A 27,367-nucleotide genomic window follows, 5' to 3' on the forward strand; every position below is an offset into this window, starting at 1 on the left:
TAAATTTAAAAAAAAGAAGTGGAATAGGTGAGACTTGAATCAATGTTCACATCAGATGCTGGCACCACAGGCAGAGAATTAACTTGCGATACCATGTCATCACTACCACCACCCCAGCAATTTCATTTTTAAGTAAAAGACCCTATCAGAAGATATTTAAGATATTCAAAGAACTGATGTTTGTAATTTCAAAAATAAAACCAATAAGCAAAACAAATGTCCATGGCAGAAAGTGGATATAGTATACATTCCCCAACAGTGATTCTGGGACTGGTGTTGGCATTGGCACAGAGGGACAAGCTGCCACCTGCGACACTGGCATCCTGCTGCCCCACTTCCCATCCAGCTCCCTGCTAACATGCCTGGGAGAACAGCGGAAGATGGTCCAAGTCCTTGGGCCCCTGCCACATGTCTAGGAGTCCAGGGTTCTAGTTTGGCATTCTGTAGCTCTGGCCATTGAGTCCATTTGAACAATCAACCAGCAGCCCCCTTGAAATAACCAAACAAGCAAAAAAGCTAATTCATGCTGGAGTGCCTCAGATAGAGCCTGACCTCTGGCTTCAGTCCTGCTAGTACAAACCCTGGGAGGCAGCAAGAGATGGCTCAAGCAGTTGGGTCACTGCCATCCCATGCAAGACCAGCATGGGGTTCCAGGCTGCCAGCTTTGGCCTGGCGCCGCCCAGCTGTGCTGACATCTGGAGAATGAGCATCCGATGGGAGCTGTGTCTGTGGCTGCCTCTCCAGGAAAGAACACACACAGACCTTGAAAGCAACAACATGTAAATAACAGGAATGAATCTTAGGAATGACAGAGTGAACAAAAGCAAGCCACAGGGCACTGTGGCAGCACTATTTGCATTAACTCTGAAAACAAGCACAAAAACATTGTGTTGTTTAGTGTGCACACACATACACACAGTGAAATGCCTCTTTACAAAGAAAAAGAAAGGAATGACAAAATGAGCACAACAATCAAGAAAGCAGCTGCTTCCGAGGGAGAGCTCAGGACACAGGATTGAGGAAGGTGCTGGCCAGGGAGCCTGAAGGGCTCCCAACATGTGATAAGGGATAGATTCCCGAGCCCTGGGGGACAGGGGAACTGGTGGGGTGTGGGTCACCTGGCCCAGATCCTGGGGCCCACCTGCTAGGTGGGGGTTGGTTTTGTGAACCCCGGGGTGGGGAATCTGGCGGGGCTTGGGTCTCTTGACCCAGGTCCCAGGACCGGCACACTAAGTGGGTGTTGGGTTCGTGAACCCCAGAGGTGGGAGATCTTCCGTATGGGGATCAAAGACCCAAGTACTGCTGCCTCCCTGGAAGCTGCAAGGGAAGCCGAGGCGACCTGAGCCTTGGCACCTTGATGTAGGACGCAGGTGTCTCAGGAGGCAGCTTACTGTGCTCTGAACTGCATCTGCTTTTATCATGTCAGGTTTTCCCTTTGATTAGAATGTATTAAAATGCTCTTTGGGGCAAGCATTTGATACAGTAGTTGACACTTGGGACACCCATGTCTTGTTTTCTGGTTCAAATTCCAGCTATTTAGCTTGTAATCCACCTCCGTGTTAATATGCACCCTGGAAGGCAGGAGATAAGAGCTCGAATAATTGAGACCTTCCACCTGTTTGGGAAGCTCAGATTAAATTTTGAGGTTCATTTCATAAAGCAAAGTGAAATCATTCAAACTGTTGGTGTGGGTAGTGAAGCTTGGGACATTCACATCCCCGTATTGAGTGCCTGGGTTCAACTTTCGCCAGATTTACAGAAATATCTTCCGTCTGCTGGTTCATTCCCCAAGTGGCCACAGTGGGTGGAACTGAGTCAGTCTGAAGCCAGGAGCTTCTTCTGGGTCTCCCGAGACTTTGGACCATCCTCTACTGCTTTCCCAGGCCACAAGCAGGGAGCTGGATGGGAAGCAGGGCTACTGGGATACAAACCAGTGCCCATATGAGATCCCGGTGCATGTAGGGTGAGGACTTTAACCACTAGGCTACCAAACCTAGATTTATTTATTTTCATTGGAAAGTCAGATATACAGAGAGAAGGAGAGACAGAGAAGATCTTCTGTCTGCTGATTCACTCCCCAAGTGGCTGCAACAGCCGGAGCTGAGCTAATCCAAAGCCAGGAGCCTCTTCCAGGTCTCCCATGTAGGTGCAAGGTCTCAAGGTTTTTGGCTATCCTTGACTGCTTTCCCAGGCCACAGGCAAGGAGCTGGATGAGAAGTCGAGTTGCTGGGATTAAAACCAGCACCCAGATGGGATGCCGGTGCGTTCAAGGCAAGGACTTTAGCCTCTGGGCTACCATGCTGGGCCCCCAAGTCAGTTCTTACTGTTGGGTGTTACAGCTCAGCCACAACTGGCCCACACCCTGACACAGCTCTCATATGGTTCAGTGGGAGCCAAAACTTAGCCTAGCCCATTCTACATCCACTTTTGCTTTCACAAGCACCAGTGGCTGCTGGAGTCAAGCCCAGTTTGGCATGCTCCAGACCTTGTCGACACCCAAACTGAGGGAGACTGCAGGCATGTTCAGTCCAGACCACTGCCACTACTCTAGCTTCCATGCTTACCAGTGAGAACCTAGCTGGGACATCCCTTTAGCTCCCTAACCAGACCTGTTCTTAGCCCCAGTTCTTGAGCTTGCCAGTGGTTATTTTGACCAAGCTCAGCACAGGCCATTCCAACTTGATTTGCCATCAGATGCGGCAGCCTGACCTGACTCGGCCCACCCTCAGTACCAACTCTTACTTGCGAATGCTACAGTCTGGCCCTGCCCAATCTGCTCCCATCCCCAACTCAAACAAACTGGGAGGTGTGACAGCCTCACCTGGCATGCCCCGCATTCTACCCTGACTCCTGCACTTGCCAGTGAGCGAAGGTTGGCCTAGTCCTGCCTGGTCCCCACTTCAGAACCAACCTACACACTTGCCAACAAGTGGAGCTATTCTGCCTGGTTTAATCAATACCCAGGCCTGAATTACATGCTCACCAGCTACGGCCCACCAGGGGAGCTTCCCAAGTTCCACAACAAGGTCCACCCTTAGACACAGAACTCACATGTGCCAGTGGCTGCTAGGTCCTCACCGGGCATATGCATGAGCAGTGGATGTTGTGGCCCTGCCCACCTCACACCCTATTCCTGGGTGTGCCTGTGGGTGCTGAAGCCTGGCCCAGCCCAGCCTGTACCCAACCCTAGTACCCATGAGTGTCAGAGGGGGTTCCATGGTCATGCCTTTGTCAGCTGGTCACCATTCCCAGCTCCCAAGCAAACCAGTGGAAATTGCAGATCCACAGTGTGGACCCACACATCTCCCACAAAATCTGCCCCCAGATTCAGTTCTCGTGCTAATTAGTGCCATGGCCCACCCCAACATTGCCCATCCCCTGTTCCAACGCTCACTGACAGGCACTGTGATTCCTGCCAGGTAGCCCCCCAGCCTTAGCTTTAGTATCACTGGATTTTCTATTGCTCCAACGACTAAAGGAACAGCAGAGACCAGGGACACAGCTTCCCCATGAGATTTGTCCTGGACTCATACTTGGTAGAAAGCAACAATTTTGGACTGCTGCTGCTCAGGAGAGAAAATACAGAGCTATCACGGACACATGTGAAATCACAAACCTGTCTTCAGGTGCAGGCATTGCAGCGAGGGGATCAAGGCGCCTCCTGGGACACCCACACCTTCTAGCCCATTCGAGTCCAGCCACTCTGGTTCCACTTCAGCTACTCGATAACCAGCCTGGGAGGCGGCAGATGATGGCTCAAGCGTTCAGGGCCTGCTCCTCTTGTAGGAGAGCCAGAGAGTGTGGGCTCCTGGTTTCTGTCTGGCCCAGCTCTGCTTATTGTGGGTATTTGCAGAATGAACCAGCAGATGAGAGATCTCTTTCTTTCTCTCTCTCTGCCTTAAGAGATAGATGAAAATAAACATTTAAAAAACCCTTTTCCCAGCTTGGCATGATAGCACAACTTGCTACTTTTTCACCTTGCATGTGCCAGTATCCCCTATGGACACCAGTTTGTGTCCCAGTTGCAGCAGTTCCCTCCCAGCTCCCTGTCTGTGGCCTGGGAAAGCAGTGGAGGACGGTCTAAGGCATTAGGACCCTGCATCTGTGTGGGAGACTCAGGAGAAGCTCCTGCCTGGTTCCTGGCTTTGGATTGGCTCAGCTCCAGCTACTGAAGCCACTTGGGGAGTAAACCAGTAGACAGAAGACCTTTTTTTAAAATCTTCTTCTCTCTGTATATCTGCCTTTCCAATTAAAAAAAAATCTTTAAAAAAGAAAACCCCATTTCTCGGTATCAACAATAAACACAACGCAGATGCTGTGAAAGCATTCAGAAGAGCCATCACCGCTGCCTGTGCTTTTATTGAGAATTCATGATTAGAGTAAGACCTGAGAAATGGGGGCCAGGAAACACCCATCAAGGCACCCACCCTGACCCCGCAAGAGCACCCCGGCTTCCTTCTTCAGCTCTGCTGTAACAGCATCACATCCCAGCCACCTGCTGCCCAGATGGAGCCAGGCCTCAGAGGGTCCCCAGCTACACTCCCCAGCCCAGGGGCGTTGGCTCCCATTAGCCCGGCAGGCAGCCGCCTAATGCACTGAAACCGCAAAATGGGACCACACTTGCCTGGCCCAGCTGCCACTTTCTTCCTAACCGCACACAGACACAAGTTCCCCGGGGCACATGATGTGTTCTCTCCAGGTAATTGTAATGGAGGAGGGGGAAGTGCAGACGTGCTAATGGGCCTTTGGTGCCTAAGCCAATTCACGTGCAGACTGGGGCCAGAGAGCAGTGAGCAGCAGCATGCCTGGCGGAAGCAGACGGGCTCTAGTTCTTAGGCTGCCTCATAGTGGGTAGGTAACCTCGCCTGGCACTTTTTTAAAAACCACCTTAGATTTGTCGACATTCCCAACGCCCTCTGCTCAGTTTCTTAAGGAAGCACAAGGGTCAGGCTTAAGTCCCAGGAGGGCTGGCCTGCGTCAGCACTGACCGTGTCAGGCAGCCCCGGGGACAGAGACCAGCCAGGTTGGTACCAGCTCTGCTGACTGCTGCCATGAGGGCTTACCAAGCAGAGGCTGCAACACAGGCTTTTCTGAGTGTTCCTCGCCCTCTTGAAGCCTGGTGACGGATCTAGAATGAATCCGTGGGATCTCCGAAGTGCTCCCGAGACAGCTTCCTTACAGCAGGGATGTGGCGGGACGCAAAGCCCCAGAGAAACCTAACATATAACCCATCTTGTACCAGGATTCTGGTGTGTTCTGGGAATCCTGCCCCTAGACAAAAGCACAGGGGACGTGAGCTCCAAAACATGCCCTTTTTGAGCCAGCTGGCACATTCAGACCCGTGACCTGCAGTGGGCCCTGGTCCAGGCACAAGATGGAGAAGTGGCAGGCCCACTGCGGCAGGCACCTCACCTGTGTGACAGGCAGAGTCCTCACTGGAAAACAGAGCAAGCTTGGAGTGGTGCCACCTGCCAGGCTCTGCTGCTGCTCTGGCCTCGAGGTTAGAGCAGTTCTGTGGGGGCTGAACTCTGGGAAACGAGGGCTTTGGAGGTTCCAGCAGGATCGGCGTGCTTGGAGTCCTTGACGCCACGGGACCCAGGTAGGGAGCCGTCCCTCACGACTACCTCCTGGGAGGCGGTGAAGGTCAGTGGAATAAAGCCCTCGCTGTCAGCAGTGAGGAGGACCCAGTGGGAGTCTGCAAAGCCAAGAAAGCACGTACGCCATCAGTCTACCTTGTTCTATAAACGTTCTATAAACGGGGCTTTTGAAGTGTTGCAGGCAGCAGGTGACAGGGTGTCTCCCACTGTGGTTGGCTCATCTCACGAATCTCCCTTCTTGACCTGGTGACTTCACTTCTGAAAATCTACACTCCTGGGGCTGGCACGATGGCTCAACCAGACAATCCTTTGCCTGAAGGCATAAACATCCCATATGAGTGCCAGTTTGTGTCCCAGAATCTCTGCTTCCCATCCAGCTCCCTGCTTGTGGCCTGAAAAGGCAATGGAGCATGGCCCAAGTCCTTGGGACCCTGCATCCATGTGGGAGACCCAGAGGAGGCTCCTGAATCCTGGTTTCAGATCAGCCTGGCTTCCCATTGCGATCATCTGGGGAGTGAATCAGTCAACAAGATTCTCTGTAACTCTGCCAATAAATCTTTGAAAAAAATACACACACAGACACATAAAATATATACAAAGTTCTCCTTGGTATTATTCGTAATGGTGAAAAAAAATCACCAAAATGTAAAAAAATTAAAATAAATTTAAAAATAAAGGGCAGGAAAAGGCATGTTTGGCAGAGTGGCTGGAGGTCTGGAGCGTTGCCTGCAGCCTGCATCGGCGCCGCTCCAGACTCCAGCTCCCTGCCAAGGCGTGGATTGGGAGGCAGGGGAACGAGGTGGGAGTTCAGCACTGGGCTCCTGCCACCCTGGGTGTTCTGCATGGAGGGCACGCTCCTGGCTCCCACCCAAGGTTTAGAGCTAGGGTGCGCATCTGGGGAGTTACCTGGAAGCTAGCCATACTGCTCGTTCTCAAATTTTAGAAGGAAAGAAAAGATGATAGCTACTTCGTAAGTGCATCCATCAAAAATAGTTATAAATGGAGTTTTTTGCTCACTTAAGTTGCCCACAGGTAAGAGAACATGGCCTATGAAAACAATCTTGCTCCACGTCACGTCAGGGGTCACAACTCGGCCCTGCCATGAGGAGAGCCCCTCAGTCCCTGTCGGCTCCACGTCAGGACGGCCACTTGTCTAAGAAGTCTGCAACACCACTGGGATCTGTATGTTGAGCACAACAGGCACCTGTGAGTGTGTGATGTCCTTGCAGCTACCGGTGGCCTGGTGCCACCTTTCTAGTCATGTGTAATTTTCCCAGAGAATCTGCAGGATGCTAAAGGCAGCACCCACATCTCCCATGCTGTCTGGCTCCTATAACAGGCTTTGGTCTACAGCAGGTAGCACTTGCTACCCAGTACATCATGGAACAGCTCGAACCTTGCATTGTCCTTATTTCTGAAGTTACAACACCGAGGGGGGAGGGAAGAGGGAGGTTTGGCTTCTGAAGCGAACCTACCGTGCAGCATCTCGACCGCCACAAGGCCAAAGGCCTGCTGGAGCGCGCTGAGCCGCAGCTTGCCACCACACAGCAGCATCGCTCTTCTGCCCACGGGACCTGCTCCGCAGGGCTGCTAGGAAGAAACAGGCCAGTAGTGAAGCAGATGGACACAGAGCAGAACGGTCAACGGCAAGTGAACAGGTCTGTGGGAACTACTGACCTATCACCACTATCAACTAGACTTAGTTTATTTATCTTTTTGAACTTTGAATTTTATGGTGCAATTCCATAGAGTCTGGGATTCCTCCTGCCTAAATTCATACCCAACTGATTTTCTCCATATTGTTACAATAGTATAGTCCTTCATAAGGGGTCATAATTCTGTCACTCTGTTATTTAAGTGTGCCCCGACACTGCTGGTACAGATAATGTCAGAAAGTCTAGCACCCCATTGTTTAGATATGTCCAACAGTTCCGTTGGCAGTCCATCTTTGGCTTGGAAGTAGGGGTGTATACTGTATTGTACCTTCACATCTGCACATGGTAGTCTCTATTACTCCAACACTATACATTCCCTTAAATGAGAAGCCATAAATAAGGGCAATAACAGGTATGAAGTTAAAACAAAAGAAGAAAACACTACAGCACCATGGAGTTGTAAAAACACCCCAATGAATAACCAACGCATGGGTGACAAAAAGAAAACACAAAAGCCTCTTGGGTAAAATGATGTCACCATGTGATTAATGAACCAGCAATGAATTTGACAAGAGAAAAAAAAAAGTATTTGCAAGGAATGAAAATAAAACAAAACCATCAAAACACATGGGATGCAGCAAAAACAGTAATGGAAAGGGTTATTGAACTTACAACTTGCACGATGGTTTCCTTATATTATAGAGAACATATGATATTTGTCCTTTTGGGACTGACTTATTTCACTGAGCATATGGTCTCTAGTTGGGACCATCTAGTGCAAATGGTATAATTTCACTCTTTTTAACGGCTGAGTAATATTCCATTGAGAAGATGTAGCACAGTCTGTTTAACCACTCCTCTTTGGATGGGCATCTGGATTGTTTCCATGTCTGGTTTATTCAACAAATGCTGTTGGGACAACTGGGTAGCAGCTTGCAGAATTAAGAAGCAAGACCCGCACCTGTCACATTATATAAAAATCATCTCTAAATGGTCAAGGACCTAAACCTGCACCCAGTAACCATCAAACTATTAAAGGAAAACATAGGAAGCATTCGCCAAGAAATAGGAATGAGGAAAGACTTCTTGGAAAAGACACCAAAGGCAATCAAAGCCAAAATAAACAAAAGGGACTACATCAGACTAAAAAGCTTCTGTACAGCAAAGGAAACAAAGTGAAGAAGATACCAACAGAATGGGAGAAAAATTTTGCATACTACACAAGTGATAGTGAACTAATTTTCAAGATTTATAGAGTTTCAGAAACCCAGGGACAGTTAAAAAAAACTGTGAAACAATGGACAAAGGAAATGAACAGACATTTTTCAAAAGAACAGATTCAAATGGCTAACAGACATATGAAAAGATGCTCAGGCTCCCTAGCCATTAGAGAGATACAAATGAAAACCACACTGAGGTACCACCTAACTCCAGTGAGACTGGCCTACATTCAGAACTCAACTAACAACACCTGCTGGCATGGATGTGGGGAGAAAGGCACCCTCCTTCACTGCTGGTGGGAGTGTAGGCTAGTACAAAGACTATGGAAACCAGTACAGAGAGTGCTTGGAGAATTGCAAATAAACCTGCCATGTGACCCAGCTATCCCGCTCCTAGGAATATACCCAACAGAAATGAAATCTGCATATGAGAAGGGGCTCTGTAATCCTATATGTGCAGTAGCACAATCTACAATATTTATTTCTTTATATTGGAAAGGCAGATTTACAGAGAGGAGACACAGAAAGATCTTCGATCTGTTGGTTCACTCTCCAAGTGGCTGCAATGGCTGTGGCTGAGCCGACCCGAAGCCAGGAACCAGGAGCTCCTTCTGGGTCTCCCATGCAGGTGCAGGGTCCCAAGGCTTTGGGGCCATCCTCCACTGCCTTCTCAGGCCACAAGCAGGGAGCTGGATGGGAAGTGAAGCAGCTGGGACATGAAATGCTGCCCATATGAGATCCCAGGGAGTGCAAGGGGAGGATTTAGCCACTGAGCCATTGCGCTGGGCCCAACTTGGGGTTTTCAATAAGGAGCTCTGGTAGGGCTATTTAACACACTGAAGGGAAGAGCGCAACACAACACAACACTGACAGTTCCTCCTGCCTTTCCCTTCTGCTTTCCCCTTGGCCCAGGGATCGGCCCAACACCAGGAATGACCACAGCAGCAGCTTTTCTGCTACACCACGGCGCTGGCCCCGCAAAGGTACACTCTTAGAACAGACTCCCATAACAGAATAGAAACGACTGCGTCTGGGGTAGGTAACACAGCACTTGGTAAGTCCACATTCCAAACTGAAGTGCCTGGGTTCGAGTCCCTGACTTGGCTCCTAATTCTAGCTGACTGCTAACAGACACCTCATGAGGCAGGCTCACACCCACACGCAAGACCCTCCTGGAGTCACTGGTTCCTGACTTCCACCCAGCTCAACCGTGGCCTTTATGGGCACTGAGGAATGAACCAGAGAATTAAAGATTTCTCCCCTAGGCTCGGTGCCATGGCCTAGCAGCTAAAGTCCTAGCCTTGAATGTGTCGGGATCCCATATGGGTGCCAGTTCTAATCCTGGCAGCTCCACTTCCCATCTAGCTCCCTATTTGTGGCCTGGGAAAGCAGTTGAGGATGGCCCAAAAGCCTTGGAACCCTGCACTCATGAGGGAGACCCAGAAGAGCCCCTGGCTCCTGGCTTCGCATTGGCACAGCACTGGCCACTGCGGTCACTTGGGAAGTGAATCATCGGACAGAAGATATTTCTGTCTCTCTTCCTCTCTATATATCTGACTTTGCAATAAAAATGAATGAATCTTTTTTAAAAAAGACTTCTCCACCCTCATCTGCTTTTCAAATAAATAAATAAAAATAAATATATTTTTAAAATGTTGTTTCTAATTATATATTATTTGGAACAATATCTTCATCTAAGCATTTAAGAAGGTCTGACGAGTTACACAACTTTGTGGTTAAAACATGATTTCAAAGATAGATTATACTCTCTATGGCAAGATGAACTGCTTTAAGAATGTCTACTAATTGGGCTGATGTGGTGGTTCAACTAGTTAATCCTCCACCTTCAAGTGTCAGGAGCCCACATGGGTGCCGGTTTGTGTTCTAGCTGCTCCACTTGCCATCCAGCTTCCTGCTTGTGGCCCAGGAATGCAACAGGAGATGGCCCTTGAGACGCTACACTCAAATGGGAGACCCAGAAGAAGCTCCTGGCTCATTGTTCCACATCAGATCAGCTCTGTGACGCCACCATCCCACACAAGCACGGGAGGTTCTGGCTTCTACTCTGGATCCAGCTCCTTGCAAATGCACTTGAGGAAACAGCTCAAGGCTTGGTCTCCTCCACCCACGCAGGAGAGCTGGGCAATACTCCTGCTTCTGGGCTTCGTCCCAACCCTTGTGCCCATTCAGGAAGTGAGCCAATGGGTAGAAGATTGACCTCTCTCACTCTCAGTAACTCTGCCTGTAAAATAAATAAATCTTTAAAAGAACAAAACAACAAATGCCTGGGTCCCCGATTGGAGTCCCTGGGCTCTGCATCCGGCTCTGACGCTGGGAGGCAGCAGTGACCAGCCAAGGACGCACCTTGCTGCCACCCACCTTTTAAATTGAAACAAAAATTTAGTGAAAGCACAGGAAAAATAAGGATATCTAACTGTACCGATGGTTCTCTCTACAGGTTGGATTCTATAGGATTTCTTTACTTTCGACACTAAACACTCCTGTGCTGGCTAAACTTCTTTGTCACTGAATACATATTATTTTGGTAATTAGGGGGAGAAAAGAGTATTATGTAGCTGCAGCAAAAAAATGGAGAGTCCTCTGTTCTACAAGGGAGAACTCCACAGGATACAGGAGGGATCCTCAAAATCTGTGGAAAATGTGCAGGACAGAAAAATTGCATAGATCTGGAAATTTGCTGTACAAAAATAGACACATCTTATAATTCTATTTTTCCACAGACTTCTTGAAGGCCCCCCTGAATGCTTCCCACAGTAGGCACTGGCTGCAGTAGCCTCAGGCCGTGCCTGGCAGGGCCCACCTGGTGAAGGATGTGGACGAAAGGAGGGTTCTGGGAGGGAGGGTACACGGTGGGCCGCGTCTTCCCGCCTTGCATCAGCTCCGTGAGTTCAGACAGACCGCGCTGTACTTCCATCAGCCTCTGTGACAGCGTTGCCAGTTCCTCCCACACCTGCCGCTTTCCCTTCTCCTGCTCCAAGTTCGTTCTTAGATGCAGGTTAGCAGCTTCTGGTGTGCTGGTGTGCTCCGGGTCTCCACTAGGCTGCGGCAATGTGGTCCAGGCCCAGGAGGGCCTCGGCAGGGTGTCCAGGCCCATGGAACCATCCCCGGCACTGGAGGCAGGGCTTGGGAACTCTTTAATAAGGGCTCTTCTGGGCCCTTGACTCTGATCTCTACTGTTGGTTGCCAACAAGAGCCCTCCATTTTGGCGACAAAAATCGCGGGGGAGACTTTGCGCTGACGTTTCTATAGGGGTTTTCTCTAACAGAGCACCGAAGGGAAAGCAGGCACTCTGGCCTTCACTCAAGGTCCCCGGAGACGCCTCGCCCGTGACTTCTCTGATGCTCAAGTGCATGACGTAGTGCTCGGATTCCGAGGAAGGAAGAAAGGCCATGTCAGAGGAATCCTGCTTCCCTACCAAGATCAGCAACAACTTCTCCGTCAGGAAACAAAGGCCTTTTGGCCTTTCGCTGCTGTCCAGCTGAATCTGTTGGATGATGGGCGTGGCAGCTGAGATAAAGGAGTGGATCAAGATCGTCCTGCAGGTGTTGGAAGCCACAGCCACCACCTGTGAGTGGGGATGAAACGCTACCTGATCAGGAACCAGAATGCCTGGAATACTGACCCTTCTCGTCACGATCGCTCTTTTCTCAAAATCCACAAGGAGCATATGTGAAGAATCCTGGCCGGGTCCCATCAAGGAGTCGTTTTTTCTTAGATAGATCAGAGAACTCCCCTCAGACTCGGACCAGCCAAAACGGACGTGAGTGAGATCGAGAGGATCTGAGGAGATGGGGGGTGCTGAGGTTTCATGACCAATTTCAGAAGCAGGTGCCCCCTTCTCCACACAAGACACCTCACTGGCGACTGGCAACGTATGCAGGCTGGTGCTTTCCCCGATGGGTGGGACGTCCAAGGTGTCAGATGCGTTGAAGCTGCAGATCTTCTCTAGCGGAAGCTCGGTCGCTACAGCAACCTGCGTGTGCACAGTGGCCGTGATGCACCGGACAGCGCTATCCAGCTGGAAGACTGGGGAGCACCGCAGGAGAGTCTGCCGAGAACCATCCCAGACAAACGCGTGCAGGCTGCTGCCCACTGCCACCACCAGCCTCTGGCCATCCTGGGTCCAACATGCACAGTGGACACGGCCCCAGGGACTGAAGTTGACTCTTTCCCGGGAACTGTCATACTCAATGTTAGGGAAAACCGAGACTTCCTGGGCAGTCAGCACAGCGAGGACAGTGAATTCAGGGTGCCACACACAGCCCTGGGGCAGAACAGGGAGCGAGTCCCGAATCTCACACACCGACAACATCAGCTGTTCGCTCACCTGCGGCACGTTGGGTCTCACCTGCCACACAGTGACATGCTTCCTGTGCTGGACTGCCAGCAGACCGGGCCCACCAGCTGCCCCTTGCGGGGCCCAGGAGAGTCCACAGACATACTCAAATCGCACAATGACTTTGGAGGCTCCACACTTCACCTCTCCATCATGAAGCCGTAAGTCAGTAAGGAACACCTGACTCCCATCAGTCCAGACAAGGCCGTGGACAGGGTGCACTGCTTGATGGAGAGCGTTCAGTCCACTCCGCAGCAGCTTCCCTTTTCCCAACTTCTGCATTTCCAGTCAAGTTCATCTGAAAGGATCAAGAAGAAAAGTTACATCATTAAAAACACCATCAGACAATTCCAGAACATTGGACGTTTTATAAGACAACAGTCTTGCGACCCTTCACCGATTAATATAGGCACGGGGGAATAATATAGCAGGTGGATAATTTCAAATCAAAAGATTATGGGGGCAAGCGTTTGGCCTAGCAGTTAGGGTGCCCACATCCCATCCTGGAGTGCCAGGGTTCAATTCCTGGCTCCAGCTCCTGCATCCAGCTGCCCGCTAGTGTGGCTCAACTGCCAGCCACAGGGAGGATGTGGGTTTTCCTGGCTCTCAGGTTAGACCTGAGCCTCGGCCTCTACAGCCACTGTAGGAGTGAATCAGGGGCTGGAAGAGCTCTCCCTTCCTCTCTGTCTTGCCCTGCTGCTCTACCTATCAAATAAATAAAAAATGTTTTAAGCAGTACCTAATAACTTTCAGAACATCTTGATATTCCCTGCATTGGTTTTTGCAGCCACCTTCACAATAATATAAAGTAGGTTAGAGGCAATTTCCATGAACTTTTTCATTTGCAGCAAGGTTTCCTCTCCAGGCACTTGAACTGCTAAATGACAGGCTCATTTCAATGAAATGTCAGCAAGCCAGAGGATATATAAATATATAAAACGAAAACCACCTCATGCCAGCCCTCCCACGCATCTTCCCAAGTCGTCAGGTCTTGATAACCACACCATCACCATCAACAATTTGGTGAGTGGTGTTTGAAGCTGTTGAAGAACCTACAAACACATCAAGTGCTTTGCATGTGCCATGGTTTTTCTTTGAAATTAAAAAAAAAAATTGGGTTTTAAGCTCATGGGTACAACAGAAATTATTTTGGCTAACTTGATCAAAATTGGGAAGAAAGTAAAATGGCAGGGAGGAGAGGGAAGATGAAGATTCCGTTTCACTGGTATAGACTTTTTTTTTCCAGGTTTATTTATTTTTATTTGAAAGGCAGATTTACAGGGAGGAAGATCTATCCATTGGCTCACTTCCCAAGTGGCTGCAATGGCTAGAGCTGAGCTGATCTGATGCCAGAAGCATCTTCTAGGTCTTCTACATGGGTGCAGGATCCCAAGGCTTTGGGTCATCCTCGAGTGCTTTCCCAGGCCACAAACAGGGAGCTGGGAGCGAAGCGAAGCAGCTGGGACATGAGCCAGTGCCCATATTGGATCCCAGCAGATGTAAGGTGAGGATTTAGTCTCTAGGCCATCATGTTGGGCTCTCGAGACTGTTTTATTAGACAAAAACAAATCAAAGAACACGGAGGTGAATGGTGGTGATGGCCATACAATGTTATGACTATCTAACATTAAGGAACTGTACACTTAACAATGTTAACACAGGACAGGCCTTTGGCCTGGCACTTAAGATGCTGGCTGAGACACCTGTGTCCCACATCAGAGTTGGAAGGTTTGACGTCTAGCTTCCTGCGGACACAGCCCTTGGCAGGCAGCAGTGATAACTCAAGGGACTGGTTCTTGCTGCCTACAGGGGAGACCTGAATTGTGGTCCTGGCTCTCAGTCCAGGCCACTGGCATTTGGGGAGTGAATCTGCAGATGGGGGTTCTCACTATGTCTCTCAAATAACTTTTTGCTGCTGTTGCTAATTAGGGGGGAAAACAGGTAATCAGGCTTAGGAAACCAGCAGAACTAACCATTGCTGCTATTCCTGAGGCACACTTCAGTTGCTGAGAATCTAGCTTCACTTGGCAGCATCAGGGAAACCTGCCTGTGGCTCCCAGGAGGGGAGCAGAGAGGATGTTCCCACCATGGCTTCTGTCACAGAGAAGGAGGCTTGGCTCTCACTCAGGAATCACAAACCATATGAACCTTAAGTTACATGGCATTCACTCCCGGGAACCTCAAGTCAGCAGTATACATCTGCTCTAATCTCTTCACCAACTTTTCCTTTCTCTTCCTTTCGGGGTTACCCACTTCCCTGGTGCCCACCGACACCTCTCATGCATGTCACTCTCAGGTCCACACTCTTGGTTTACTCTGCTGAGCTACGGTGACATTCAAGTACATGGTAGGCTTTGCATTCCGGCTGACATCAGCCCCGCCCACGTCCACTTCAAACTTAAAAAAGCTCTCTCTCAACAGTAACTCTTCAGTTTGTTCAGATGACATCAGCATCCTTCATTCTCCCAGGCTGAGTCTCAGTCAGCCTTCTCCTTCTGCCTCCTCAGTTAACCCCTCAAAATTTTTAGAATTCTCTCTTGAATTTAGTCCTTGTCATTCCGACCAGCACTATCCAGAATCAGAGAACATCATTACTTTAAATATATGACCTCAAGTCTCCCCCTAAACAATCTGTCTTCCTGTAGTTCCTCTTTGCTTAATTATCTTGCTTACTGAGAGGCAGAGAGACCAACAGAAAAGCTCCCATCTGCTGTTCACTCCTCAAACACCAAAGTTTCTGGGTCAAAGCCAGGAACTTGGAACTCAGTCCAGGTCTCCCACATGGGTGTCTGGAACCAATTCCTTCAGCCACCACTGTTGTAACGGGGTCTACATCGGCTGGAGTCTGGAGTCAGAGCCAGGTGTCCCGTGGGATGTGGCCATCTTAACCACTCGGTCAAACACCTGCTCTTGTCTACAGCCATACTACTCTGAACGTGCCTACTCTCGTCTGATCTAAGCTAAGCGCGTTGGGCCTGGTTAGTACTTGGATGGGAAACACCTGCTCTTCTAGTCCACTTTCTAAACCATTTATCAGCTTCAGCGTGATGCTGATACTGTTTATAGACATGCTGCTCAGTGGAGCAGCTGACAGCATCTGCTCTATGTAAACTCGGCTCTTGATCACATTAGACCCACTGCACGCGGTCAGGAGCCGTATGTGGCTACCATAACAGATGGTGCAGGACAGAACACTTTCATCATCACAGAACTTTATGCTAGAGAGCACGGGGCAGAGGCCAACGCCCAAGTCCCTGTCTGTCTGTGGTACCTACCCATCTCTCCTGCTGTATTTCCTTCCAGTTACAAAAACAAAAAAAACACAGCAACTCTTCTAGGAAGTGTTAATCTTCGGTCTACAAGAGACGCCCTGACTCACACATGTGACAGCTCAGCTTATTATCTGGAATTACTACCTTTCATGTCTTGAACACGCACATGATAACTTGCATGTGTTCACACACACCTAAGACATGCACGGTGAATCCAGAGAATAAAGCACACTGCTTAGCTGAGCAGTAATGTTTGGATATTTACTTCAAGATATAAACATGATAGGGCCCAGTGTGGCAGCCTAGCAGCTATAGTCCTCACCTTGCAAGTGCCAGGATCCCATAGGGGCATAGGTTCTAATCCTGGCAACCCTGCTTTCCATTCAGTTCCCTGATTGTGGCCTGGGAAAGCAATCAAGATGGCCCAAAACCTTGGGACCCTACACCCATGTGGGAGACTCAGAAGAGGCTCCGGACTCCTGGCTTCAGATCAGCTTAGCTCTGGCCATTGCCACTTGGGGAGTGAATCTTCAGATGGAAAATTTTCCTATCTCTCCTCCTCTGTGTAGTTCTGACTTTCCAACAAAAATAAAATAAATTTTTTTAAGAAGATACAAACATGATAAATATTCTTCAAGTTAAAGTTAAAATTGCCTCAGGTACATTTGGATATATACTGTCTGATAAAGATTAGGAGGCCTGGTGTGATAGCCTAGTAGTTAAATCCTTGCCTTGCATGCTCCAGGATCCCTTATGGGCACCAGTTTGTGTCCCCGCTGCTTCACTTCCCATCCAGCTCCCTGCTTGTGGCCTGGGAAAGCAGCAAAAGATGGCCCAAAGCCTTGGGATCCTGCACCTGCACAGGAGACCTGGAGGAGGCTCCTGGCTTCAGATTGGCTCAGCTTCAGCCATTGTAGCCACTTGGGGAGTGAACCAGCAGATGGAAGACCTTTCTCTCTGAGTATGCTTCTCTCTGCCTTCCCCAAAAAAAATTAACAAAAAAGAAAAAGAGTAAGTAGGTAAGTCTAGGAAAAAAGTTACACTAATGAAAGCTTTCCTGAGTATAAAAACAAGATGTTTTGTATTTGTAATTTGATAATTGGCTTTTGAGAATTAGCTGATAAAATCACCATGTAACATAAAGAAAGCATTATCTTCTTTTCGACCCAGCAGATGGCTAATGAAAATTTAAATGAAAATATAAATCACACTGATGGAAATTCTAATCTTCATAAAATCTTTGACATGGTAGGCTCTGTAGCAATAAAGCACAAAAAGTTAAAACTAACCTTTAAGCTGGGTCATGAATCTTTTCTGTCCTAATTTGGCATTATTTAAAGCTGTGAAGATGAAGCTAAAAAAAAAAAAAAAAAAGCAGAGTCAAGCTGTCACCTCCAACTGGCACGAGGTGGAAAAATCTCCAAAATGATATGCAGTGACCATGATAAATTATTTTCAGTGCAGACATATTCACCACAAAGAGAACGAAGGGGAAGAGAAGTGTTATACAAACATGGGGAGGAACTGGGCCCAGGCCGGAGGGGAGCGCTTGGGTTCAGTCCCAGGTCTGCACTTCGAGGCGCAGGCGATGGCTCAGCAGCTGGTCTACCGTGCTGGCATTAAGGCTCATGTGCAGTAGTGAGTTCAGCTGGCTCTCTTGCTGCTCTGGTATTCCATATTAAAGCACCAGTCAGTGTCCCGGCTGCTCTGCTTCTGACACAGCTCCCTGCAGTAGCACCTGGGAAAGCAGTACGCCATGGGCCAAGACGGAGCCCTCCTTGGGCCTCTGCCACAGACCTGAGGCCAGGAGAGAATTCTTGGCATCTAGGTTTGGACTGGCTCAACCCTTACTGCTGCACCCATTTAGATAATATACCAGAGGATGGAAGATCTCTGTTTGCGTATAAATAAAGCAAGTCTTCTCTTTACAAAACAGTTGTATCCTTGGTATTAACACAGGAAATTTAAACAAAGAGCAGTTTCTGGCTTTGGGCTGACTCAGCTTCAGATGTTCTGGACATCTGGAGAGTGAACCAACAGATGGGAGATCTTTGTCTCTGGCTGTTTAAAATTTTTTTTAAGATTTATTTGTTTTTATTGCAAAGCCATAAAGAGGAGAGACAGAGAGGAAGATCCGTCCGATGGTTCACTCCCCAAGCAGCCACAATGGCCAGAGCTGAGCCGATCCAAAGCCAGGAGCCAGGAACCTCCTCCAGCTCTCCCACAAGGGGGCAGGGTCCTAAGGCTTTGGGCCGTCCTCAACTGCTTTCCCAGGCCACAAGCAGGGAGCTGGATGGGAAGCTGGATGGGAAACGGGGCTGCCAGGATTAGAACTTATGCCCATATGTGATCCCAGCATGTTCAAGGTGAGGACTTTAGTTGCTAGGCCACTACACCGGGCCATTACATTTCTAAAAATGTACTTTAAAAAATACCTTAGGAGACCATGGGTGGCATACAAGTAGGTTAACTCATTACTTAACCCATATCAGAGCCATTGGCATCACATATAAGAATGCTGTTTCTGATCCTGGTTACTCTGCTTCCAATCTAGCCTCCTACTAATATTACTAGTAAGGCAGTAGATGGTGGCACCATGCCACCTATGTGGGAGCCCTGGCTGAAGTTACTGGCTTCTGGCTCTCGTCTGGCACAGCCCTGGCTGTTTCAGTCATGTGAGAAATGAACTGGCAGAGGGAAGCTGTGTCTGTGTGGGTCTCTGTCTCTTCCTCCATGTTTTCCTCCATCTCTGATGCTCTTTAAAATAAATACATAAATCTTCAAAAGAAACTTTTTAAAGAGCAGTGAACTCACAAGAAAACATGCAATATGTGCCCACTTATATTTTAAAATCTAATTCCATATTCACACACTATCAGCTTCAAAAAATGTATAAGAGATAGAATTAAGGGCTGTTACTGCAGTGCAGCGGATTAGGTCACTGCCTGAAACCCTGGGATCCTATATGGACACCAGTTCGAGTCCCAGCTGCTCCACTTCTGATCCAGCTCCCTAAGGGCCTGGAAAGGCACCAGAAGATGGTCCTAGTACTTGGACCCAGGCACTCAGGTGAGAGATTGGATAAGACTTCTGCCTTTGGACTGCCTCCACTGTGGCCACTGCATCCAACTGCAGAGGGAACCATGGGGTAGATTTCTCTGTCTCTTGTTCCACCAGCACTCTGCCTCACATATAAATGAATCTTTACAAAATAGAAGAAAACATAATGTTACACAAACTTATTGAAGCTCCATCATCTAAGTGTGTGTATAGTCATAGAAAGATGCAAACAGGTCAGGTCATGCTCTTCACAGCGCATACTGAGGTGGGGAGATAGGACAAAGGTGGACCATCATGACTCATTTCTGGACTTTGTGGAGAAGGTTTTTTAAATCATAAACATGTATTCAAATAGCCCTTTTGTAACTGAAAGAAACTAATCTTGTATTATTTATTTATATTTTTTTGCTAGGCAGGGTTAGAGAGAGACGGATCTTCCATCTACTGGTTCACTCCCCCAGATGGTCATAATGGTCAGAACTGGTCCGCTCTGAAGCCAGGAGCTTCTTCTGGGTTTCCCACATAGATGCAGGAGCCCAAACACTTGGTCCATCTTCCACTGCTTTCCCAGGCACAAGAGCAAGGAGCTTGATTGAAGTGGAGAAGTGGAGCAGCCCGGACTGGAACCTATACCCAAATGGGATGTTGATGCTACAGGCAGAGGCTTCACTCACTAAGCCATGGTGCTGGCCCCTATTCACTTTCCAAATGGAATCTATCCTAGTCTTTTTCTCCAAAACAGCTCTCAACAAGCCACCTATGCCACTGACACTGGTGGGTATTTTTCAGTTCCAGGTTTGTGTCAAAGAGAGAACACAGAACTGTGAATCCAAGGAACTGGGTGGGTGTTTGGGACATCAGCTACGACACAGCTTGGGCGTCCACATCGCACACAAGCATGCTGCCTGGTTCAAACTCTAGCTCATCCACTTCTGATCCTGCTTTCTGCTGCCACACACCCTGAGAGGGAGCGGATGGCTCAAGTACTTGGGTCCCTGCCACCCACACGGGATACCCACACTGAGTACCAGGCTCCTGGTTTTGGTCTGGCACAGTCCTAAGTGTTGAAAATATTTGGGAAGGGCCTGGCATGATAGCTTAGTGGAGAAAGTCCTCACCGTGCAAGCGCCGGGATCCCATATGGGCATAAGTTCTAATCCTGGCTCCACTTCCTATCCAGCTCCCTGCTTGTGGCCTGGGAAAGCAGTTGAGGATGGCCCAAAGCCTTGGAACCTTGCACCTGTGTGGGAGACCCAGAAGAAGCTCCTGGCTCCTGGCTTTGGATCGGCTCAGCTCCAGCTATTGCAGCCATTTGGCAAGTGAACCATGGGATGGAGGATCTTCCTCTCTGTCTTTCCTCCTCTCTGTATATATATATATGACTTTGCAATAAAACTAAATTATTTTTTAAAAACAGATTTCTCTACCTCTCTTTCAAAGAAAATGAAAATAAACTCTCAGTGACCTAAAACTACTCCATTTTTCTAGAATACACACACAATTAAAAAGAAATGCTTTCTTTTGCACATTGTCTTAGTGGTGTGCTTTTCAGTGATGTGCTCGGAGCTGAGAGCTTCGTCCTTGCTCTGGGGGCTTTTACCCCGAGCGGCCTGCTGTGCTCCTGTGGACGTCACACTGAAAGGCTCTGCAGTGGTTTTCTAAATGGAGAGTAAGTCCCCAGCCGGGACTAACGAAGGAAACCGAGCTCTTTATCCCAACGGAAGACGATACACATCTTCCCTGAATATCACTTATGCACTCCTGAAAGACTTGTATTGATAAATAATGCATGACACATTCTCCAGGGCAGAGAGAATTCCTAATGGAAATCTGACATATTTTAGGCTCTGTAATTCAGTCTAATGTCATTGAAGGAGTATGCGACTCGGAGAGCGTAGGGATTTGTGAATAAGGGGAAAACAAATATGACACTCAGCTTACGGAGGCTTTTAGGAGAGTGGATTTTAATAGATTTACCTCCAGCAATAACAAACTTTTTTTTTTCTTAAAACCCTAGTAATCTGTTACGACCTTAAAAAAAGAAGAAATCTGTTCCTTTGCATTCTTCTCTGGCCACTTCTCCCACTCAATTAGGGTGCAACAGGCAAGAGGTCTTCCAGCACGAGTGACTGCTTTCCCGCACATCTGAACCATGTGTTGTCACACAAAAGCAGCTTCTAAGAAAGCAGAGTCTCATCATTTTGCAGTTCCACTAAAAAAAACCTCTGGTGATGCCGCACTACAGTGTATATCAAAAATGCCTCTCAAAAGGTATGCCTCGGGCCTGGTGCAATGGCCTAGCAGCTAAAGTCCTAGCCTTGAATGTGCCGGGATCCCATATGAGCGCCAGTTCTAATCCCGGTGTCCCCACTTCCCATCCAGCTCCCTGCTTGTGGCCTGGGAAAGCAGTCGAAGATGACCCAAAGCCTTGGTACCCTGCATTCGCGTGGGAGAGCTGGAGTTCCTGGCTCCCGGCTTCACATCGGCACAGCACCAGCCACTGTGGTCACTTGGGGAGTGAACCATTGGATGGAAGAGCTTCCTCTTTGTCTCTTCTCTCTGTATATCTGACTTTCCAATAAAAATAAATAAATCTTAAAAAAAAAAAAAAGGTACACCTCTCAGGGCATTGCTAAAATGTCCATCCTACCCAAAGCTATTCAGATTCAGCACATTCTATCAAATGCCAAAGACAGCCCTCCCCTCCCACTCAGACTGGAAAGCTCTTGACTGGAATTTTATAGAAGCACAAAGACCCCAAAGAGCCAAAACAACCTTAAGCAAAGAGAACAAAGCAGGAGGCATTACGACACCTGACTTTAAAATACGTCATAGGGCCTGGCGGCATGGTCTAGCAGCTCAAGTCCTCGCCTTGAATGCCCCAGGATCCCTTATGGGTGCCGGTTCTAATCCCGGCAGCTCCACTTCCCATCCAGCTCCCTGCTTGTGGCCTGGGAAAGCAGTTGAGCACAGTCAGTCTTGGGACCCTGCACTTCTGTGGGAGACTCAGAAGCAGCTCTGGGCTCCTGGCTTCGGATTGGCTCAGCTCTACCTGTTGCGGCCACTTGGGGAGTGAATCATTGGATGGAAGATCCTTCTCTCTGTCTCTCTTCCTTTCTGTATATCTGACTTTCCAATAAAAATGAAAATAAAAAACTTGCTCCAATCTAATTAAGAAGAAATGAGCTTTGGGGCCAATGTCATGGCATGGTAGCTATAACCTCTGCCTGCACTGCTGGCATCACGTATGGACACTGGTTCAAGTCCTGCCTGCTCCATTTCTGATCCCTGATTATGGCCTTGGAAAGCAGTGACAAAGTTCACGTTGTTAGGCCACTGCACCCATATGGAAGACATGGAAGAGGCTCCTGGCTTAGCTCCAGCCGTTGCAATCATTTGGGGAACTAATCAATGGATGAAAGATCTGTCTCTCCTTCTCTCTGTATACCTGCCTCTCAAAACAAAATGAACAGAAAGGAGCTGCTTTGGGGTCTTTGACTTCACTATGAGTCTGCCCTAAATCTTTCTAAAACTGCTCATTGAAGAATAATTTTAAACCTTTTTCACACATAAAGCTATAGCAGTTGAAACCGGATAGTACTGATATAAAAAGGCACACAGATCACTGGGCCAGGATAAATCTGGGGGCAGTGTGTGCAGTGGTGCACCCCCTATCCACATGCTCCAGCCCTGCCTCTACTCCCCATGTTTCTTGCTAGCTCCGATCCTGGAAGGGAGCAGGAGACAGCTCAAGTAACTGCATCCCTTTTGTCCACATGGGAGAGACCCAATCTAGAATCCAGGCTCCTAGCTCTGGCTTGGCCCAGCTCTGGCTGCTGTGGGTACTGGTGGGTGAGCCAGTGGGTGCTACATTTCCCTCTTTCTGACTAGAAGTAAACTTGCATATCAACATCAACTGGTTTTCGACAGGAGCTAACATGCATGGAGGCAACAAGCATCTCAACCAATGAAGCAGCAAAATTGGGATATTCACATGGAGAAGAAACCAAATCCCCATGGCACAGCAGTACCGCTCAGTGGCTAAATCCTCACCCAGCATGTGCCAGGACCCTATATGGGCGCTGGTTTGTGTCCTGGCTGCTCCACTTCCCATCCAGCTGCCTGTTTGTGGCCTGGGAAAGCAGTAGAAGATGGCCCAAAGCCTTGAGACCCTGTACCCATATGGGACACCCAGAAGAAGCTCCTGGCTTTGGATCGGCTCAGCACCAGGCTGTTGTGGCTACTTGGGGAGTAAAGCAGTAGATGGGAGATCTTTCTCTGTTTCTCTCTGTAGATTTGCTTTTCCAGTAAAAATAAATAAATCTTAAATTTAAAAATAAAAGAGAAAGAAACTAAAATCCTATATCTGATCAGGTAAAAAAATGGATTAAAGACTTAACTACAAGACCTGAAATTCAGCAAATATTAGAAGAAAACATAAGGAAGACACCTTTGGAAATTGGAATAGGTAAGCATTTTCTGGAAATGTCTAAGCTGAACTGGAGAACACAGTTCATGTTTCAAAGGTAAGGATGTGTAGGGGCAGGCACCGTGGTGTAGCAGGTTAAGCCACTACTTGGGATGCCCAGGGTGGAGTGCCCGTTCAAGCCCAAGCTGCTCTGCTTCCAAGTTTGCTTCCTGCCAATGCACTGATGAAAGCACCAGGACACAGCTCAGGCACTTGGCCCAAGACCGCTATCCATGCGGGAAGCCCTGACCGAGCACAGGCTCCTAATTGCAGTCTGGCCCAGGCTCTTGTGGGCATTTGGGCAACAAACTCAGCAAACAGATGCCCCTCTCTCTTTCAAATAAGTAAGCTTTAGAGGAAGGGAACTGATAAATATAGTTTTAAATGCTCTTCACATAAATTCCTATGAGGCAGCAAAGTAGCTTAGGGAGCCAGGGCCAAAGTTTCAGGTGACCTTCAGGAATTATACAATTCCTCTCTATCTTGAAAAAAAATTTACAATTTGAAAGCAGGCACTGGATACAGGCATTCCACATGGAGCGCCTGCATTCCAATTTTGGCTCCGTTTCTGCTTCTACCTTCCTGCTAACACATCCTGGGGGAAGCAGCAGGTGAAGGCTCAAGTCCTTGGGTCCTTGCCACCCACATGAGGAACCTGGAGTAAGTTCTGGGCTCCTGTCCCAGCCCTGGCTGGTGCAGCATTTGAGAATAAATAAAATGAACACACACACACACAATTTAATTTGCCTGGTTCTCATGCAGCACATAAAGCTACCACCTGTGATGCTGGCATTCCACAAGGGCACCAGTTCATTTCCTGGCTGCTCCACTTTCAATCCAGTTCCGTGCATTAGTGAGCAGTGGACATGGCTCAAGCGCTTGAGCCCCTGCACCTATGTAGGAGACCTGAAAGGGGCTCCTGGCTTCAGATTGGCTCAGCTCTTGCTGCTCTGGGCACTTGGAGAGAAAGTCAATATATGGAAGATCTCTGTCTTTCAAATAAATCTTTTTTTTAAACATTTCCTTGAAGCTAATTCTGCCTGTTGCCACTCTATCCTGGATGAGACTTTCTGAACTTGGGAGCTCTGAATGTTTTAGAGAAGGAAAAAAACCACAATGTGAGGGGGTCAGTGCTGTGGCACCCGGGGTGAAACCTCTGCCTGTGGTACTGACATCCCATGTGGGCAGAGGTTTAAGTCCTGACTGGTCCATTTGCAATCTAGCTAGCGCACCTGGGAAAGTAGTAGATGGCCAAGCGCTTGGGTCTCCTGGCTTTGAACCAGGCCAGGTCCAGTTCCCAGCCTGGCTGTGTCTGTCCTTCACCTTCCGGATAAACATAAATAGACCTTTAAAACAAACACTGTGATAGGTGAGGGGTCAGAACTGGGCCCTAGGGCTCAGCTATGACCAGCTAATTCTGGTTTTAATCTTTAAAGAGACATCAAGGGGCCTGGGTGTGTCGAACATTTCTAGCAGGTCTAAACTGAATCAAGTTTTTACACTAACTTTTAAAAAAAAACCTGTAAGAGAAAGGTTTACAAAAACTGACCGAGAATTGTAACTCCATTCCTCACGATTTGTTTTTAAATGCACCCTCTTGGTTTGTCCAGCGTTTTCCATCGTACTATTAAAGGGAAACTAGCTGAGTCCAAGCAACTATAATGAAATAAAGTGAATCAAAATCAAACAGGGCCTGGGCGAATTCCTTCCAACAAGAGGATCAGAGGGAATTCTCAGGAAACTCTAGGTGAGGGGCAGAAAGGCCTAACCGGCTGCAGCCGCCTCAGCCCATCGCCGACAGGACCGGCTGCACCTCCGCTGCACGTGCGGCTCCACGCCCAGGGCTTCCCGGGACACTGCAGCCACGAGGGCACTGCTGCCCCGGGTCGGCATTTTCCATGCAACGTCCAGGTTTCACACACGCTGTTCGGAAGCCACTTTCTCGCCGGTGCAATGACTCACGGACCCCGCCCTCTTGCAGCACCGGGCCAGCCCGGCCCGCTCGCTCCTGCTGCAGAGTGAGGCTAGGGCCGGGTCTCACGCTTTACAAAGCACCGGCTTCACGTGGCGGAACCTCCTCAGGAGCGCCATTCCTGAGCCGCAGCGAACGCAGCCACGAGAATCTCTTCCGGACGGCGCCCGCGGCCTCCGGCGTCCCCACGCGGACGCTCCTTCCCCGCCCGCCTCCAGCATCCCACCGACGCCGGGATCGGCAGCTTCAGACACAGAACACTTCAGTCCCTGAGGCACACACACACACAGAGCAAACGCAGTTGCTCCCGGCGCCCTGCCTCCCTCCCCTTACCCGAACGCAGGTCAGACGCCCAGGGCACCAACCGGAAGCTTAGATTCCGGTCTTCTGATAGGCGAGCGGCGGCTAGTAAACTAGGCAACGCCCACTGCCTATTGGTTGTTGAATGTGTCACGCTGGGGGCGGGTATGTCCGCAGACCAATAAATTCTGAGTTTGCCACACGGGTTTCTGGGAGTTGTAGTCCACATTCTACCGCGTCTGTAGTTCGGCCATAATTTCTGGCCCATTCCTCCACTTATCTTGGATTCTTGGTCCAAGAAGGGTTCAGGATAGAGTTTCTCCCCCACTCTTTTTTTGTTGTTGCTTTAGTGGGCGGGATCAAAGAGGGAAGGGATAAAGACATTCCTGGAAATCCTTTAACTTCTAATTCAACATTTCCAGAAAAAATAACTTTCTGCACATGAGGCCTATTTGTGGATTCAGCTGGAGCCACTAGTAGGCCTGTCCTCGGGGGCGCCCCAGTCGTGCCTGACCCTGGCGGCAGCTTCCCTGGGAAGGCTGGGAAATGGAGTTAAGCACTCCTCAGGGGCTCATTCCTTCCGGGTACAAGTGCTCAGGAATCCTCCCTGATTTGCGGGACGCGACAGGTGAGGGTGGGAGCGGAGTGAGGGCGTCCTGACAGTCAGCGTTCTCCCCTCCAAAGAGGTCTGAAGGAGCTCCCGGTGGAATTCACTTATTGTTTTCCAGGCCTTCGCGCCCGCAGCGCGCATCACTCCAGCTGTAGATTCCACCTTGTTCCTGGGGATCCACCTCCATCCCCAGGGTGCTGTCTTAGCTAGAAAACATGTTTGTGTCAGAGGTGACCAGAGGACGTCAAGCCCCGCTGCTCCTGCCGATCGGGAACTGTCGCCAGGCCACGTGCCTCCTCCTGATTCCGCCAGGAGTTCCTTGGCACTCAGCAATGGAACTAAGGGATTGATTTCATTGCCAGGCTTCCCCCACCGCCCCTCCCCCAGCCTGCAGGCCCCAGGTTGACTGACCAGAGCTTCTAAATAAATACGGATGAGGGTGAGGTGGAGGAAGGCTGCGTGGTGGTGCAGCTGCTCCCTGCAAATGCATCTGGAGAAGCCCCCAGGTGGAGTTGCAGGTTCCTGGCTCCCATCTGTGATGGCCTTGGGACAGGAGTGGAAGATTTCTCTCTTATAAATGAAAAAAAAAATTGTATGTGTATTGGACAGATGGCTTGAAGGGCGGTTGTGTGGATGGATGGATGAGTGGCTGGGTGGAGGGAAGGATGCAAGAGCTACGCGGGAGCACCGGCGTGCGGGTACCCGAGTGTCTGACCAGGCGCTCGCCCTCCGGTCAGTGGGCTCGCAGTCCTCAGCCTGGCCGGGCAGGGGAGCAGCCACGTCAGGTCTCGGCCCCGGCCCCGCCCCGGCGACCCCACCTTCGCGCGCCCCGCCCCGCCGCCCCCGTGCCGGCAGC

At 49.2% G+C, this 27,367-nt stretch overlaps 1 protein-coding gene across 3 annotated transcripts; it reads right to left on the reverse strand.

Annotated features, from left to right (window-relative positions):
- Positions 1-4,330: 4,330 nt before the first annotated feature.
- Positions 4,331-25,958, reverse strand: LOC121164715 (WD repeat and coiled coil containing). Of its 3 annotated transcripts, none has more exons than XM_040992913.1 (4): positions 25,935-25,958; positions 11,294-13,127; positions 7,073-7,184; positions 4,331-5,695 (listed from the first exon to the last, which is right to left on the reverse strand). In XM_040992913.1, the coding sequence occupies exons 2-4, from the start codon at positions 13,109-13,111 to the stop codon at positions 5,502-5,504; spliced, it is 2,124 nt and encodes a 707-aa protein (XP_040848847.1). In that variant the 5' UTR covers positions 13,112-13,127; positions 25,935-25,958; the 3' UTR covers positions 4,331-5,501. The 3 variants fall into 3 exon arrangements, with proteins under 3 accessions (XP_040848847.1, XP_040848844.1, XP_040848846.1); XM_040992910.1 differs by having other exon boundaries at positions 7,073-7,187; XM_040992912.1 differs by lacking the exon at positions 25,935-25,958 and having other exon boundaries at positions 7,073-7,187; positions 11,294-13,130.
- Between the last annotated feature and the right edge of the window lie 1,409 nt (positions 25,959-27,367).

This window comes from Ochotona curzoniae, unplaced genomic scaffold (assembly GCF_017591425.1).
Source record: "Ochotona curzoniae isolate NIBS_2020 unplaced genomic scaffold, NIBS_Ocur_1.0 contig_883, whole genome shotgun sequence".
NCBI classification, from domain to species: domain Eukaryota; kingdom Metazoa; phylum Chordata; class Mammalia; order Lagomorpha; family Ochotonidae; genus Ochotona; species Ochotona curzoniae.

Excerpts from the sequence above, each read along its gene's own strand:
- LOC121164715 (XM_040992910.1), bottom strand. The coding sequence starts at position 13,111 with ATGCAGAAGTTGGGAAAAGGGAAGCTGCTGCGGAGTGGACTGAACGCT. Across the intron at positions 7,188-11,293 it reads TCGTCCACATCCTTCACCAG|CAGCCCTGCGGAGCAGGTCC; the intron begins GTGGGCCCTGCC and ends GTTTCTTCCTAG. Across the intron at positions 5,696-7,072 it reads GGCGGTCGAGATGCTGCACG|ACTCCCACTGGGTCCTCCTC; the intron begins GTAGGTTCGCTT and ends TTGGCTTTGCAG.